The sequence below is a fragment of the Leishmania martiniquensis genome, chromosome 21, assembly GCF_017916325.1.
Source record: "Leishmania martiniquensis isolate LSCM1 chromosome 21, whole genome shotgun sequence".
Lineage (NCBI taxonomy): Eukaryota > Euglenozoa > Kinetoplastea > Trypanosomatida > Trypanosomatidae > Leishmania > Leishmania martiniquensis.
In genome coordinates this window covers 691,712-707,999 of record NC_090156.1, presented here as the reverse complement: position 1 = coordinate 707,999, position 16,288 = coordinate 691,712, and the positions used below count along the sequence as shown (strand labels likewise).

General features: G+C 54.8%; 7 protein-coding genes across 7 annotated transcripts; all 7 read left to right on the top strand.

The window, feature by feature from the left end:
• Window positions 1-200: 200 nt before the first annotated feature.
• On the top strand, window positions 201-896 carry LSCM1_04785 (uncharacterized protein; the record flags this gene model as incomplete). Its single annotated transcript, XM_067322277.1, has 1 exon — window positions 201-896. One exon carries the CDS (start codon window positions 201-203, stop codon window positions 894-896), a length of 696 nt encoding a protein of 231 aa, XP_067179074.1.
• A 521-nt stretch (window positions 897-1,417) lies between these two features.
• On the top strand, window positions 1,418-1,873 carry LSCM1_04784 (uncharacterized protein; the record flags this gene model as incomplete). The annotated part of the gene is made up of 1 exon (XM_067322276.1): window positions 1,418-1,873. One exon carries the CDS (start codon window positions 1,418-1,420, stop codon window positions 1,871-1,873), a length of 456 nt encoding a protein of 151 aa, XP_067179073.1.
• Window positions 1,874-2,645: 772 nt separating this feature from the next.
• On the top strand, window positions 2,646-4,370 carry LSCM1_04783 (uncharacterized protein; the record flags this gene model as incomplete). The annotated part of the gene is made up of 1 exon (XM_067322275.1): window positions 2,646-4,370. One exon carries the CDS (start codon window positions 2,646-2,648, stop codon window positions 4,368-4,370), a length of 1,725 nt encoding a protein of 574 aa, XP_067179072.1.
• A 4,073-nt stretch (window positions 4,371-8,443) lies between these two features.
• LSCM1_04782 (uncharacterized protein) lies at window positions 8,444-8,773 on the top strand (the record flags this gene model as incomplete). Its single annotated transcript, XM_067322274.1, has 1 exon — window positions 8,444-8,773. The coding sequence occupies one exon, from the start codon at window positions 8,444-8,446 to the stop codon at window positions 8,771-8,773; it is 330 nt and encodes a 109-aa protein (XP_067179071.1).
• Window positions 8,774-9,485: 712 nt separating this feature from the next.
• LSCM1_04781 (uncharacterized protein) lies at window positions 9,486-10,817 on the top strand (the record flags this gene model as incomplete). The annotated part of the gene is made up of 1 exon (XM_067322273.1): window positions 9,486-10,817. One exon carries the CDS (start codon window positions 9,486-9,488, stop codon window positions 10,815-10,817), a length of 1,332 nt encoding a protein of 443 aa, XP_067179070.1.
• A 1,053-nt stretch (window positions 10,818-11,870) lies between these two features.
• Window positions 11,871-12,764, top strand: LSCM1_04780 (uncharacterized protein; the record flags this gene model as incomplete). Its single annotated transcript, XM_067322272.1, has 1 exon — window positions 11,871-12,764. One exon carries the CDS (start codon window positions 11,871-11,873, stop codon window positions 12,762-12,764), a length of 894 nt encoding a protein of 297 aa, XP_067179069.1.
• A 1,401-nt stretch (window positions 12,765-14,165) lies between these two features.
• On the top strand, window positions 14,166-15,665 carry LSCM1_04779 (uncharacterized protein; the record flags this gene model as incomplete). Its single annotated transcript, XM_067322271.1, has 1 exon — window positions 14,166-15,665. The coding sequence occupies one exon, from the start codon at window positions 14,166-14,168 to the stop codon at window positions 15,663-15,665; it is 1,500 nt and encodes a 499-aa protein (XP_067179068.1).
• Between the last annotated feature and the right edge of the window lie 623 nt (window positions 15,666-16,288).

Sequence of the window (16,288 nt, the reverse complement as noted above, 5' to 3'; positions counted from 1 at the left end):
ATAACAACGATGAAAGTTGTTACCTGTTTCATCTAGCGCGGTTGTATTTTAAGCACTACAGTAGCCATTCGTTCCTCTTCCCTACACTTGCTACTTCCGCATACATAGGTTGTGAAGTAAACGGTACAGGTTACTCTACAGGCAGAGCTATATCTCAATTTTCACCTGAAAAAAAAAGGAGATCAGCTCCGTGACTGAAAATGACGGAGGCATTCTATGGTCTGACCACGTTTAGCCCTTCGGGAAAACTTATTCAGATTGAATATGCCACGACAGCGGCCGGAAAGGGGACGACTGCGCTGGGTGTAAAGGCTACGGATGGTGTCGTCATTGCTGCGAAGAAGAAAGCTTCCTCTACCCTGGTGGATGCTTCATCGATACAGAAGGTTTTTGTCTTGGATGAGCATGTCGGCTGCACGTACAGTGGCATGGGCCCGGACTGCCGTGTTCTTATCGACTCAGCACGAAAGAACTGCCAGCAGTATAAGCTAACGTATCACGAGCCCATTCCGATCAGCCAGCTTGTACGACAGATCAGCGCTCTCTATCAGGAATTTACCCAGTCCGGCGGTGTCCGGCCTTTTGGCTGCTCTCTCCTGGTCTCAGGTGTGGATGCTAACGGCTACCATTTATATCAGGTGGACCCCAGCGGCACGTTCTGGGCGTGGAAGGCAACGGCAATCGGCACTGGAAGCTCAGATGCGAAGGCATTCCTTGAAAAGCGTTACACTGCGGACATCGAGCTGGAGGATGCTGTGCACACCGCATTGCTGACCTTGAAGGAAGGCTTTGATGGTCAGATGACGCCAGAAAACACTCAGGTGGGACGTGTTGTAGATAAGCGTTTCGAAATCCTGAGCAGCGATCAGCTGCACGATTATCTGGACCAGATTTAGTGAGGATGTGCATGATGCCGCATAGCGAAAAGTATATAGACTTCGGGGTTGTGCAACAAACGTTTTGTTGAAAGTGTCATCTGTTTCAACTATGGTTTCTGGTCAAGTCACCATGATCACGCCTCCCGCCCTCTTCTCCCTGGTGCCCGCATTCCACTTTTGTGCTTGGAGCAAAAGAAAAGCGATCGAGCCTGTTTCTTGACCCTACTGATTTGTAATGAGAAGGTGTGACTGCCCTCTGCTTCATCAGATGAAGCTCGCGTGCTTCCCGCGTATGCCGGCAGCGAGCATTTTTTGAGCGTAGATCCCTCATATGCAGTACGCCGTCGAGCTCTTCGAGCACTTGATGAACCTTTATGCCTCTTCTGTTTTGCTTCCTTTTCATTTTTCTGGGCTCATCTTCTCAAGTCGAGCAGGGAATTGCCGACATGAGGATGACCGAAACTTTTTTGCGCAAAGCCTTGTGCGCGCGCCGGGCCATTGACCTCTGTGGCAAGAAAATTCTTCCTAAAGATGCCTTTATGGCTCTTTTGACAGAGGGACACCTAACCCCATCACGATTTCGGATGTCAAATGCGGAGGCGGCGGAGTACGTAGATGTTCTCAAAGGAGCCAAGATGATTGTCGAGGTGGATGAGTATGTGTATACTGACGTTAAGGCTGTCGTCGACGCTGTGCATCTGAAAAGTGGCCTCCCTCTCGTATCGGTAGCAAGCAAAAGGCTCGCAACTTTGTACCACTCGCTCTCTAAATCTGCTTGCGCGTTCAACGAGCAGGCCTCACCAGCGGTAGAGAGGGCGGTGCGCCGCGAAAGAGAGTTCTGGGCATTGACAGCGCTCGGGAGCGCTACTCAGATGCTGGTGCTGGCGTACCTAAAGTTTCAGGTGTACGGATGGGATGTGATGGAGCCGGTCACTTTTTTTTTTGCGACGACTGCCACGGCCTTGTGCGCGTATGCCTACTTTCTCTCGCACTGAGTACTCGTACGAAAGCGTTGGCGACATTTTTGTGCCACATCTGCTCGTAAGAGAACTGAGCGTGCGGCGCGTGGACGCCAAGGAGGCGATACGCGATATGAAGACTATGCAGGAGCTGCAGACGGTTATTGCCATCGACGACGGGCGCGTTTCAAAGATGGTTGAGGAGGCGGCGAAAACACAAAGCGCTTGCTCACACCCCTGGTGAGCCATGTCATGTGGCATACGTGTGCGTGTTTTTTTTCACGTGCCTTGCGAACTTCGTACTCATGCAAAGGGCTTTCTGTACAATATGGGCCGCAAAACAAGTGGGGCGACAAATCACACAGCAAACGAAATTTCCAAGCGCTGGCGGCTGATGCAGCTTGAAACGGTTATCCCACGAATTTGATACGTGAGCTCGTAAAAAAAAAGGAAGATGTACTTCTCCTGCTGGGCTAACAAAGGCGCTCCTCTCAGAGGCATACATACCTGCCATCTATGCGGCTCTCTAAGTGTCCAACATCCTCCCGAACTTCCACTCCTTCTGGCGCACTTTCCCCTGCCTGCTCTGCTGCTTGGTGGTGCCCTCGGCTTTCTATCGGTGCTGTCTGCCCCATCGATGCGAGTGCAAGCCGTACTGTTAGGCTGGCTGACAAAGGACACGATTGTACCCCTCTGCTCTTAATTGCGTTCTCGTTCGTGTTGATTTTTTCTTAAGGGACAATTTTCGCTTTGATTTTGTCTGAGTAACTCACGTCGTTTGGAAACGGCAACACGCTCCTTATCCAAAATGGCCTGGACGGTGCACGAAGATGAGTACAGGGCGGAGGGGTGCAATAACCTTGAGGAGATCTTGCAGTATGTCGTGAACACGGAGGACACAGCGCAGCAGCCAAAGCCTCCAGGAAAGTACACCAAGAGCTCGCAAGTGTTTGCGACACCGTCCCCGCTAAGTGCATCAGAGTTGAGCTCCCCCATCAAGCACCAGCTCACGAATGCTGCCCCTTGGCAGCCACAGAACCACACGCCAATCAACGCTTCCTTGCACAACATCGGTATTCCGCACACGCCAGTGCAGAGTCCACCGCAGCGCCGCTGTAGCAACCACTTCAATGGCGCTTACAGCAGCCAGCACGACCGCACGCCAAAAATTTACAGCAGTAATGAGGTGTATGTCCCCTCCCCTGGCGCAGGAAACCGGGGGATGAGTGCAGGACGGATGAGCCACATGACGGCCACAGAGGTCAACAGTATGCCGGTGCGTGACACAATGATGCAAAAACAGGTGCTCGCCTCGCAGGACATGATGATGGGTGGAGGCTACAATGACTGGCCAGGAAATGGCAGCAAGTATTCCCAGAACGGTGCCGTGAGTATCGACAGCCTACGAGGCAAAGTGTACGAAACCGCGAAGGATCAGCACGGCTGCCGCTACCTGCAGCGGTGGCTAGACACGAATTTCGACCATGAGGCGGTGCAAGTGATCATGGAGGAGATTATTCCGCATGTTGGGGAGCTAATGACAGACCAATATGCGAATTTTCTGATTCAAAAGCTATTTGACATAATGCCAAATGATGTGCGGCTCAAGGTCGCCATCGTGGCGGCACCACAGATTTGCAGGATTGCCCTCACGCCGCATGGTACGTTTAGTGTACAGAAGATGATCGAGACTATCTCGACTCGCGAGGAGATGGAGATTATCTGCGAGGCGCTCGCCAAAGATGTTGTTAGGCTAGTCAAGGATGCGCATGGGAACCATGTGATTCAAAAAGTGCTTCAGCGCTTCGACTTTGACGACAAGGAGTACATCTACAAGGCAGTCGCAACGGACTGCGTGTCGATTGCTAAGAACAAGCAGGGGTGCTGTGTGCTGCAGCGCTGCCTCGAATACGCCTCACCTCGGCAGAAGGCTGCCCTCATCGATGAGGTGCTCGCTTGCTGTCTCCAAATTGTCCAGGATCCGTTCGGAAACTACGTCCTCCAGTACGTCTTAGAGGCGAACGACAGCAAGATAAACGATACTATTGCCCTCGCCTTCCTTCCCCACCTCGTGCCGCTGTCCATGAACAAGTTCAGCTCCAACGTGATGGAGAAGGTGCTGCGTGGTGCCTCAAAACCGGTGCAGGTCATGTACGTTGAAGAGATGTGCAACCCTGAGATCATCTCTCACCTCATTCAAGACGACTTCGGTAACTACGTCCTGCAGACGGCGCTCACGATAATCACGCCGGCGCACGCGGAGCAACTGGTAAACGCCATTCGCCCCTTTATGCCGCTGATCAAGAATGCACCGTACGCGAAGAAGATGGAAGGCAAGATCGAGGCTGTTGCACGGAAGATGGAAAGCAACAACTTCCACGCACACCGTGACTACGAGGTTGCTGTTTGCCAAGGGAGCGGGGGCAGTCTGCATGTTAAGCTTGACCGCCCCTCCAACTACGGGCGACATTACTTGGGCGGTGCAGATCAGCGGCAGCATTATCATCGCCCGACGCCATGGCAGACATCGTAGTCCCGCTATCGGTGCTGACGGCCGGCTGTGAGCAACGGAAGAAAAAGCGCTTTTTTGCCGCTTCTAGCGCCTTCACTGCCACAAGACTGATTGACAAGACGAAACATGTGACAAAGGAACCCCACAGTCTATCGAGAACCACTGGTTATGACGGGCGTGCGTCTCGAGTGTTCTGTGAGGTACCCTCTCCCCCTCCGTGAGGCCTCTTTTTCCTCAAAAGTGGGTGCGGGGTATGGAAGAGGACACAATGGAGTGACCCCTTCATGTCTACGCGAGAAGTGGCAAGCGGGGAAGGGGTAAGTGAAAGTGGATCGTTTGTGCATATTGGCTATTAAACTGTGCGTGAATACGTCCATTTGGAAGCCATCAGCGAAATATTCTGTTCATTTTTTCTTTGCCTCATTTCCTTTCATCTCTTTTTTCGCTTCAGGTCCGCTTCACGTGATTTTGCCACCCTCCTCTTTTTCTGTCCCTTCCTTCTTTCACACCGATGGCAGGGGATGCCTGAATCCGGGGCATCATATGGCCCAGTGGCCCATTCTCAGGAGGCCCCGAAGCCCCTGCCCTTGCCAATGTCGAGCCACTTTTGGTGATGGTGGGGCCGTTCCCCTGTGAAGTCGGGAGAGCAGTGGCGATGCATCGCTACTGATGTTGGCGGCCAGCTCGTGGGTGGCGTTGCGTTGGAGTCAAGTGCAATGGTGAACACTTCTGCACGACCCATATGGGAGGTAGAGTGTCAAGGTGACTCGAATATTCCTCACCTGCCCCTCCTCGCTGCCTACCCGTGTGGAGAGCGTGAGTCGCCCTGGAGGGGGAGGGGCGAAGGAACGCGTCAGGTGTCGGCTGGTATACTGGATGTGGCTATGGGGCGACCTGCTCACCAGACAGTGGGAAGCGTTTGAGGCAGAGACTGTGCTCAGATGACTGTGCCGGCACTGCTGTGGGGCGCGTATCTGTTGCTGCTTCACACTACGCGATGAGCCTGCAACAGGCCCGCGGTAGAGTGGGGGTGAATTCACGATCGATGGTACAACGGGCACGTCGCGAGAGGAAAAGTTTCTCTCTTCTATCACTGTATAGTGTGTACATTCTCTGAAAGAAAGGCAAGTACGGGTGTGTCTGTCTTTGCCAGTGGCCTTCTCTCTTTTTTTTCGCAGCTGTATGTTATGCTGTCGTGTAGAAGAGAAGTAAGAGGACGAAGAAGTCAGAGCGAAAGGAGAAGGTGCCACGGCATCAACAGGCCTCAACCATGCTCGTGCCTGCCCACCCTATTGTAACTGTGCTCTTTCGACCAGTTCCGGGCTATGCAGCCCTCGCACCCCCCTTCGGCCTCTATCACTTGCTACCCTAGACGCACACTGGCACTCTTAAGCGCGTGTTTTGTTCGCGTGCGCATATTTTTTTTTCTGTGGTAAAAAGGCCTCCACTTCTACAGGCCCACGCACACGTGCGCAAAGAGAGCGCGTCTTGTTTGTGCTCTCCTCTCTTGGCAGAGCCTTTTTGTTTCTTTACTTAAAGAGACGTTTTCTCGAGCAACATTGTTGGGAGGATGACTGAAGCACGTGAAGAGGATGGCAAAGGGGAGTGAAGGATAGAAACGGGACATTGAGCCGTGTGGGTGACCCCTTCATATAACCTCCGACTTCATCTTTGACCCCCTTTTTTTGAATGGGCGAATATGCCCTTTCCCTCCCACCCTGCCTCCGCTTCTCTCGTTTTTTGTTCTGCCACTGCTGCGCCAATCCGCGTATCTCTTTTTCGTGCTGCTATAGCAGCTGCGATGGGGCTTCTCTCCTCAGATACGGCGGTAGTGGCTCGTATAGTGGCGGTGTGCTCATGGGTGTGCGCGAGGGTGCCATTGCCGGAAATGCAACAGGAGAGGCAGTGGAGACCACACGTGCACCGAAGAGAAACGCACGCAAACAAAAATGGATGGCGCTTCTCGGACGACGACTCTTCGGCAGAAGCTGCGTGCCCCCGCGATTATGCAGAAGGGATAGGGGGCAGAAGATGACGCCGCAGAGATGGCCAGGATAAAAGTTGGCGACGGTAACGAAAGCTTAAGGTCAAGCAAGGGACCCACTCGAACGCACGACCGCAGAGAGAATGTCATGTGGCCTCACAACGAAGCCGCAGAGGAAGAGAAAGAGAGAAGCGAAGAGATTTGTGGCAGTGGCAAGATGAACTGAAGACAGCGCTCGTTTCCGGGAGTCTTTTGTGGAATGGCAAAGGCCGCTAGTGGTACGTCGTGTAGGGATACAAGAAACCTCTCACATATCCTCGCACACACATCTCCAACTCTCGGAGAGTACGCCTTTCTTTCCACTTCGAACCGCCGTCAGACCCATCACCCAATCTTATCGGCGCCGCTGTCTTTTTGTGTTTTGACTTTTCTTCTGCCTTTTCTGGAGTTTTTTTTCAACTGCTCTCCTTCCGTGTGCCTCGTTCTCTCTTGGCCCTCCGTTTCTGCCCTCCTCCCGGCACATCCACATGCGCGCGAGCTCGCAGGCTCGCGCTGCGGAGGATATCTTGTATGCGCCCGTGCATGACACAAGAGGATGCCTACATCAAGTTGCGATGGGCTTTGTCGCTCCTACAGCATTATCCTCGGTTCGTGCGCTGCTTCAAAGGAGGGGGGACTTGACGCACATCTTTCCTATATTTTTTTCTCGGTTTACTGTGGCACGTGCTGGCGCCGCCGACTTGAGTCGCTTTTCCCATCTTTCGCTTCTTTTCTCATTTTCTTTCCGAAAGGGGCCCTTTTCGTTTTCCCTTCGCCTCTCTCTTTTCCATTTTTGCTTTCGCCTTTGAAGTCTTGTGTTGTGTGTTGATGTGCCACGCCTCCGCTACTCACCGACCACCCACGTTTTCCCCTCCCATTCGTTTTTTTTTCCTCATTTTGTCGCTGATTGCTCTTTCCCTTTGTTCCGAGCCTCTTACCGAGCAACGTATTATGGCACAGGTAGCATCAGACAGTCGAGCTGTCGTGCACAGCAGCCGCGGGCTACGGGCAGTTGGGGAGAGAAAAGGCGAAAGGGTGATGTTTGAAAACCGAGTACGACAAGGCGAAAACGAGAGATGAGACGGTGGAGGGAGGAGGAGCTCGCTGATACGTAAGGTCACTTACCCTGTACATTTCTTGTTGTGTTACTAAACCCACTAATACGGTCGCCTCTCAGACTGTTTCGTCGATCTGGTTGTTTTCGCGCTGCTGTCGTAAAGGCACCCTTCTGCACAGAATACAAACGAGGGAGATACAAAGCGAGACACAACGACAAAGAGGGTGAAGCGGGAGGTGGCAGGTATGGAGAGGAGCAAGAAAGGATGAAGCTACTTCACCCTGCCGCCGCACTTAGACCCGGACGGTCGTCTACGTGCGTCTTTTCCAACACGAAAGTGGCAGCTAACCGTAGCAGTTGTGCATGTCTTGTTGAGAAACTGCGTACACCCTTCTTTGTCTCTCTGCCAGTGCTATGACTTACGCCTTCAGCCTTACCCTGCGGCAGTGCTCTTTTAGTGTTGGCCTCAATGTGTTTAGGGCCTCGTGAGGCTGAAAGAGCGGGTGACGCGAAGACAACCACGCTACAGCGCACTTGGACACGGTGTGAAGTCCAGCTCTGTATGCGCTCTTCTACCCTCTGTGCTTTCCCCTCGCATGTTTTTTTTCTTCCATATCCGCTGTGCTCTCGCGCGTGATACAGTGACAGCACTTTTTACCCCCCTCCCCCAACCCGCACACACGCCACCATCCGCACACATACACATTCGCCCATCGTCCAAAGCTACTTGCCTCGCGCGCCTCCCACCGCCTCCCATTGTATTTCGTAATTGGCCCCTCCCTTTTCTTCATGAACTGAGCAGTCAGCGGTCGCAGACACTTGCATTTCTCTTTTACGCTCCTCCATGTTGACCTGTCCCCCCAGCTGGTAGAGCAGCCGACTGTAGCTTCGAAGCCTGGTGGGCGTAGTGCCAAATGAACCCATCTCGTACGGAGGAGCAGATTTTATACGCTGAGATCGCCGATCTTGGGCTGACAGCCTTAGGGGCACTGGTGCGCGAGCAGCGCTTGCATAATGCACGGGTGGACGACCGCTTGCGTAAGCTTGAGGAGAGGGCGACGCCGCCGAAGAAACCCAAATGCAGTCACGGTGACGGCGCTGAGCCAAAGAATGCAGCGCTTTCACCTGAGGAGGCCGCAGTCTTTTCGCCCAACTGTTCAGCAGACGACCATGCAGCACCCATGTGCGACTACTGCTTCGTCTTTTCTAACAACTGCTTCTCGTGTCCTCGCTGTGGGCGCGAGTGGTACTGCAGTGCCGCCTGTCAACGATTACGCCACCGCTATCATGCCTCTCGCTGCCGACAAGAGTATCGGCCTCAGATGCTCTTTGAAACAAGAGTAGCACACTAGCTCATAGATCTGAGCTTGTGATGCACGGCCATCGGGACTCGTTTGGCGCGTGCTTATGCCCTCGTTGGCTTACTTTCCTGCCTCCCATGAGCACGACCTCGCGCCACCTTCTTTTCTCTCACCCTCACTGCATCAAAGACTGTGGAAATGGGGTACTCACTCTCTTTCGTGCTGCTGCAGCTCTTCACTGCTCGCTGTTCGTCCTTGTCTTCGCGTGGAGACGGCGCTTTTCTCAGCTCTTCTCACGTGACGGCGCGTCTGCTGTTTTCCGGGTGAGTGCGTACACGTGCTCTCTTCGCTCCATCGCACCACGTAGTGTGTTGGCGCCATCAATCGGCTGCTCTACGAGTGGAGCACAGCTGCCTCTCTAAGATGCTTGCCGCTCTCGATTAGGCTGCCCATTCGTTTCTTTCGTCCGCGTGGGTACGCTGGCGAGCGTGGTGTCGCAGTGGATGTGCCTGGGGAGTGTATGACTCTTTTCCATGGATGGTTGCGCGGCTGCCGCCTTTGCTTCCGCGTCCTGGTACTCGCCGCATAGTCCCCTCCCCTGTCTCCTTTTTTGCTCGCTGGCTGTCACGCACCCTTAACTGCACTGATGCTCCGCTTATTTATATGTGAACCCCCCCTTCCTCACACACACATTGGGGCTGCTTGCAACGCTGCTAGAACCACGTCCTCTTTTCTCTCTAGTAAATTTGACAGCGATGAACGCCGAGGATATTCGGCAGTTGGCGATTGATGTGTCGGCGGACGACATCGCCGTATCGCGCGATGCCACAAAGCGGCTACAGCAGCTTCTCACACCGCAGCAGATTGCTGCTATGCTGAAGGATGCTCCTAAGATAGACGCGCTATGTGTGCTCCTAGGTGAGATGGAGGCGGTCGGTAACGTAGATGTCTTCCGCCTTGTCGGGCGAGTGCTAGAAGACGTGTTCACCCAACCGTCGAGAGGGAACATGGCGGTCCTGTTTGCTTCTGCAGCTCGATTCCTCGTGGAGTTTATCGTGCGCTCAGCCGCTGCCGCCGACACAGCCATCGCCGGAAGCATGTCAAAAGTATTGCATCTACTGATCACTCTTGCGAGTGATAATGCTGAGGCAGCTGCGCTTCTGGGGCCTTGCCTGGACGCTAACTTCCACAGCGAAAAGGTACTTCGACTGTTTGATTGCGATGCTGTCGAGTCTGCAGAGAACAAGACAATGTGCTGCTTCCTGGAGCGATGGACGTCTCTTCTTCCTTTCCTGTTTGATGCCACGCAGAACTCCTTCGAGAATGACCCACTTTTGCAGGCGAATTACATCGTGGCGAGTGGGGTAGCGTGCCGCACGGTTGCTGTGCCAGCTGCTCTGCGGGAGCGCACGATGAGCTTACTGCGCGCGAATGACGATGCCTTGTGCTTTGCATATGTATGCCGCTTCTGGAGCATTGTGCTGCTCCGTCACGAGGCGAACGGGCAGCGCGAGGCTGCTGCCTGTGTGTCGTGCGTGATGCCAGCCCTAGAGGGGTCCGAGAGGAACGACGCTGCTACTGAGGCCATCTTCGACCTTGTCGGCTCAGCGGCCTCGACGCAAGCAGGCTGGGACGCTGTCACAGGTCGTCTGCCGTGCAGCACTCTTCAGGTGAGACTCGCCAGCACCTCGTCTTCCTTGCGCTTGTCTACTCTGAATCTGATGTCGTCCATGCTATCTTCACCGCACATGACTGCATCGTTCTTCACCAAGGAGCTGTTACTGGACGCGTGGCAGACACGCACCTCTCCCGATGACATGGTGCGCCTCGCTCTCTGGCGGGTAGTGAATGCGGCCCTTCTGCAGGAGAGCTTGAGTCGAATACTGGGTGCTGTCTGCGCGTCCTTCTTAAGCAGCGGCGCTCACGAAGAAAACGTCGCGGTGCGAGCACTGAAGCTGAAGGCGGCAGAGTATCTTTCGCGCCACTCCGTGCTGCCCGAGAGCGTCAAAACTCGCCTTTCGCAGGTTGTTGAGCGCGGCCTCTACCCTGTCGGCTCCAGCGGCGTGTCGCTCATTACAAAAGACTGAGCCCTCTATCGACTTGGGCAGGCCAACGTCTTCTGCATCATGCGGAACCACTCCTTGCTATCCCCCCTTTCCGGCGTGCGTGCTTAATTTATCCGCACCCTTTTCCTTTTTGCGCCATCTTTTCCTCTCGGTGCGTGCCCCCACCTTCCCCACGAACATGAAGGTCACACACACACACACACACACATACAGCAATGGGGGTCCCACTCTTCCGTATGTGCCGTTATGAGTGACAGGCGAAGCCCAATCGTACGGGGACACGAATTGTCGCACATAATGAAGCCGTGGAGCGCGCTGGCTGTCAATGCAGCACGCAGCGTCGCTGGAGTGGTGAGCTTCTATGTTTCCCCACCCCTTCCCTGCTCGCTGCCCCACCAAGTCATGCTCTTGCGCTCACTGCTGCTGCTCATGCCGTTCATCGCGTGAGCCCCCCTTGTGACCATGGGCGCGTGAGCAGCAGGGCTTCTTGAGGGATGGTGAGCCCCCTTCCCCTCGTTCCGCTGGCCTCTGCGTGCTCCTACACCCAAAAACATCTCACGCTTCTCCTCTTGCCTGCTTTTGGCTACCTCTCTATCGTTCCCCCTCTACCCCTCTTAACTTCGCTCTCTTCATGAATCGCCGTACTCGATCCGAATCCATTTTGCTCCTGACCCTTTTAAAGCCGGCAGCGGCCCCCCCCCCCACAATCGTCTCCCCACTTGTCGTCTGCCAGTGGGTGCTCACGTGTGCTTGCTTTCTAGCCGCCTGTTGTGCTTCGCCTCTCTTGCCGCTCCTCCTTCAGTGACACCAGACGAAGAGGTCCAAGAACGCAGTTCATTAATTACGCGCATCGTCATCTTCCGTCTGTACTCGAAAACCGACGCAAAGTACGTGTGTGCAGTGTGTGTGGTTGCTGAGGGCCCACTGCAGCGCACGTTCTACGCTGTTATGACGGCCTCCTTTCGATTCTGTGCTCCTTTTCAAGCGTTTCTGCAGCTCCGAGGTGGTTGAGTTGCATCTGTGGTGCACGCACGGCTGCGCAACTGCCTAACCGGTGCCACTTGTGCCGCCCTGATGCCCGCGCGCCAGAAGGCGATTGTTCTCATTGACGGCCCAGCCGTGGTACACCGGTGGTACCATCGATGGAGCTACACGAAGGAGAGGTACGGCACGCCTATCGATGTGAAGCAGTTCGCCATAAAGAACGCCCGCTTCATGGTTGCAACAGCCCACAGCTTCGATCCGGCCCACATGGCGCAGCATCTCGTATCTCCGCAGACAGAGTACGCGCACACACCGAAGTATAACCGAATCATTGTCTGCTTTGACCACGGCGATGGGGGCCGGCGGCAAATCTACAAAGACTACAAAGCGAATAGATTGGAGAAAACGGTCACACCGGAGTTCCGGTTAATCGAGAGGGTTGCTAAGAAGGTGTTCGCCGACGAACCGCGCGAGTCACTTCTTGTACTGCCAGACTGCGACGCAGAACTGGCGAACCTCAACGCGGAGGCCGACGACATGATTGCCACCCTCGCTTTCTTCAACCAGCAGAGCAGAAGACCCACCGTGGTCATGTCGCACGACTACGACCTGTACCAGCTCGTTGACGAGGCGCGAAAGAGCTATCACTACGACATTCGTACCAAGCATCTCGTATCAGAGAGGAGCGTGATGGAACGCGTCGGGGTTCCCCCAAAACTGGTGCGCGATTTCAAGTCGTTGGCCGGTGATTCCTCGGACAACATTCCTGGCGTGAATGGTATAGGCAAGATGCGCGCGTGCAACCTGCTAAAGAAGTACGGAGACTTAGACGGCATCCTTTTCAAAGGCCTCAAGGGCGAGACCGGCCGCGTCGGCGAGCTACTCAACGAAGGAGCCAAGATGGCGCTACTCTCGCGTAAACTGGTAGACTTTCGTATGTGCCCAAAGGTCATCAGCGTCTGCGAATCATTCATGAAAAACTGAACGACAGCTGCAGAAAGGTGCGTGTTAGTGGGCGCGAGGTATGTGGGTGGGGTAGAGAGGGTCAGCGATATGGTTGTCGAAGCAGGTGTGAGAATGGATGAGGGGTATGTGGGGACCGCTAGGAGAGCTTCGCAGGTGACTTGTGCCACTGCTACGGGGCGAAACTGCAGCGTTGCACGTGCGACTGCCTACTTCTTCGCTCCCTCAGTACCACTTCTGTAGCTTTGCGCCTCTTTCGAGTGGCTTGCGCTTTAGCACACTCCCCTCCTTCTCCTGCCCGCCTCCTTGCCCCTCTTTTGGATAGCTCAGGTTTCTTAGAGGTGCCGTTGTGCTGTCTTCCTTATAGAATGGCGATTGCCCGCACTCATGCAGCGACTGTCATAAACAAATCTGTGAGACGAACGGAAACGGATGGACACAGAGCTGGAGAACTTCGGAATCTCTGCCGCGAAAGGATGCTGCACACATTGCCAATCGAACCATAGATATCCCTCTCCCCCACGTGCGTGATTTGTTATGTGTGTGTGTGAGCGTCTCTGCAAACTCGTGCCTGCGCGTGCGGGTGTATGGAAGAAACACGCGCTGAGTCCTGTCCTTAGATGGCAGCGGTCCTGCGGGGGTGGTGGTTGCAAATGAGGTAAGGACGAAGTCGATCATGCACGAAAGTCGAGGCAGGGGCCGATGCTTGTCAGAGCCGCTTGCCGAGCTGAACCTGCGCAGGGGAGGGGTGGATAGCCTAGGCTGCATGGCGAGGCGCAGACGGCGGTGGACCGGCGGAATCTCGGACACTCTCGAGGGCCTTTGGTGCCATCGAATATGCACACCGGTCCCCTCCTGCCCTCTTTCATCCCTCCCCTCTCCTCTTTTACTCATACCCCGACAGATTACTCAAGGAAGCACAGATAGCCTGGTGACTATCAGAGGTTCTCTGAGGACACTGGGAAGACATGAGAGGTGACGCATGCCGACGGAGATCGCGCGTACTTCTCACCTGCGCGTGCATATGGGCGTTCTCAGGAGAGTGGCCGTATTGTCGCGTGCGTAAACGTCTGCCTTTGGTGCATCCCTCATTTGCTCTGCTCTCCCATTCTCACTGCATCTTATCTTCCCCACTTTTTGCCGCTTCATGAACGTGATGGCGTGCACGTGCCACAACAATGAGCAACTCGCTTCCCCTCCAGTGACTTCTGCGTGTCTGCACTTACGCAAGTGACGGCTGCGCGCGCGCCTCCGCAGCGTCGAATAGCAGGTATCGCGCCACCTGCGCTTGCACCTGTGTGTGTGTATCGACCAGTACACGCCTGTGAGCTCCTTTCGTCTTCGGCTTGTTTTTTCCCCTTGCCCTTCTTAGAAGATATTGTTTCTTCTCTTCTGCGTCGACGACCGGGGCTGGTGGGCACCATGCCGACCTCGAGTGGTGTCGATCCGGCCAAACTGCGGGAGGTGATTCGTGTGCTCAAGAGCGTCGGCCAGGTAGCCATCGCCGAGTCGTTAGAGGTGGAGTGGGGTATGAGACCTGCCGCCATTTCTCAAGGAAAGAACGTGAAGAAAACACGAAAGTCGCTGCCGCGGAAGAGTCGGGAGTCCTCCAAGGCCCGGGGCAGCTCATTTCCTTCCTTACCTTCCTCCGCTGTCGTGTCCTCCCCTCTCAAGTTGACGTCGCAGAGGCGATTAGTGGTCACCTGCGCCGGCGACGAGGAGGACTTGTGGAGGCCGTGCGCGGACCTGGCAGATTCGAAGCGCTGCATTGCGCCCCTCTTTGACTACGGCGCCGGCCTCCAACGTGACCACTACGTCGAGTACGCTGCGCATCCCGTCTCGTTTGTACCTGCTGAGCCGTATGAGAAGCAGCAGCCACCGTCGGACCTGCCACTGCGCCATTTTGAGCTTAAGGTCTTCTACGAGTTGGGCAAGAGCGGGTCGGAGGCGAAGAAGGAGTTTGAATTCGTGAAGGGTGATCTCATAGGCGGGCGCTACCGCGTGGATGTCCCGATCGATGCCGCGACCTTCTCTCGAACTGTTCGGTGCCACGATGAGCACACAGGCCAGCCTGTGTGTCTCAAGGTAATCCGTAATTCCAAGAGTTTCTTAGACCAAGGCTTCGACGAGCTTCGAGCGCTGAGACGGGTCAACGACGCCGGCAATGCGGATGAGCACTGTGTCGTACGGCTGCTCGACTACTTCTATTTCCGTGAACACCTTGTCCTTGTCACGGAGCTCCTCTTAGACAACCTGTATGAGCACGCGAGGAAGCTCGACGTTGTACAGCGTAGTTCGTACTTCACCCTGAAGCGCCTGCAGCGCATCATGCGCCAGGTGCTGACAGCGCTAAAGCTAATCCATTCCGTCGGCCTCATTCACTGCGACATCAAGCCTGAGAACATCGCCTTCAAGTCAGTTACCGAGTGCGATGTGAAAGTTCTGGACTTGGGCAGCAGCTGTTACATCACGGACACGCTGAGCTCCTACGTTCAGTCCCGCTCCTATCGTGCACCGGAGGTCATTCTTGGCTGCAAGTACGGCCCTGCGGTTGACATTTGGTCTCTGGGAGCCACAGTAGCTGAGCTAGCAACAGGAACAGTACTCTTCAATGTTGAGTCTGTGCCTACGATGCTTGCATCTATTGCGAGTGTCTGCGGACCGATACCGGCGGAGATGCTTCAGGAAGGACGCAATACCTCTTTCTACGTCACAGTGCACGGCGCCTTCTACGACTACGAAGATGAGCAGCTCGTCTTTCACTTTCCATCGGAGTCGCCCAATGCGGCGGCACTCTTCGGCTTCGACGACCACGACTACGTCGACTTTGTGCGGCTGTGCTTGACCTTAGATGCCGCATTGCGTCCCTCCGCCGCGCAGCTGCTCGATCACCCGTTTCTAACCAGAACCTACACGGACTGATTACCTTTTTCTTTTCCTGACTGCTCGACATGCTAGTGACAGGGCTGCTGCTGCTCCACGGCTGGCACCCCTCTTTCAACCTCACTGTTTCGCTCCCCTTTCTCGTTATCTCTTGGACGCTGCTCTTGAGCAAACGCCGGCCTCGTCTGGGTGCATGCGCGAGCGTACAGGCGCACGCAGTCACATATAGCCACATACAAAGGGATGTGCTGCTCGTGTTGACTCCCCCGTCTGTACGCCCCCTCGTACTTGAGTGCGTGCATGCACACACTCATGATTATTTCTCCATCTTACCACTTCCCACATTAGATATCGTTTTTCTTTCCTCGCGCCTCTCTCGGCTCCCCTCTCTCTGTCCTTTTTTTCTTTGACTTTCTCGGTGAGCGAACGTGTGTGTCTGTGGGCGTGTGTGCGCATCGCGTATGTGTCCCCATACACTTCATGTATCTGTACATATCCATGGTGGTGGTGTTGCATGCTCGTATGCATCCTTGCGCGGCGCGACCGTTGTTGCGGTTGTTGTTGGCGCTGCTGCAGTGCTGGCGTTGATCACACTAAAGACGCTGGCGGACGGCGGCCTCAGCCCCCTCTGCTTGTTGTGCTCATGTTCTCTGTTTTTTTGT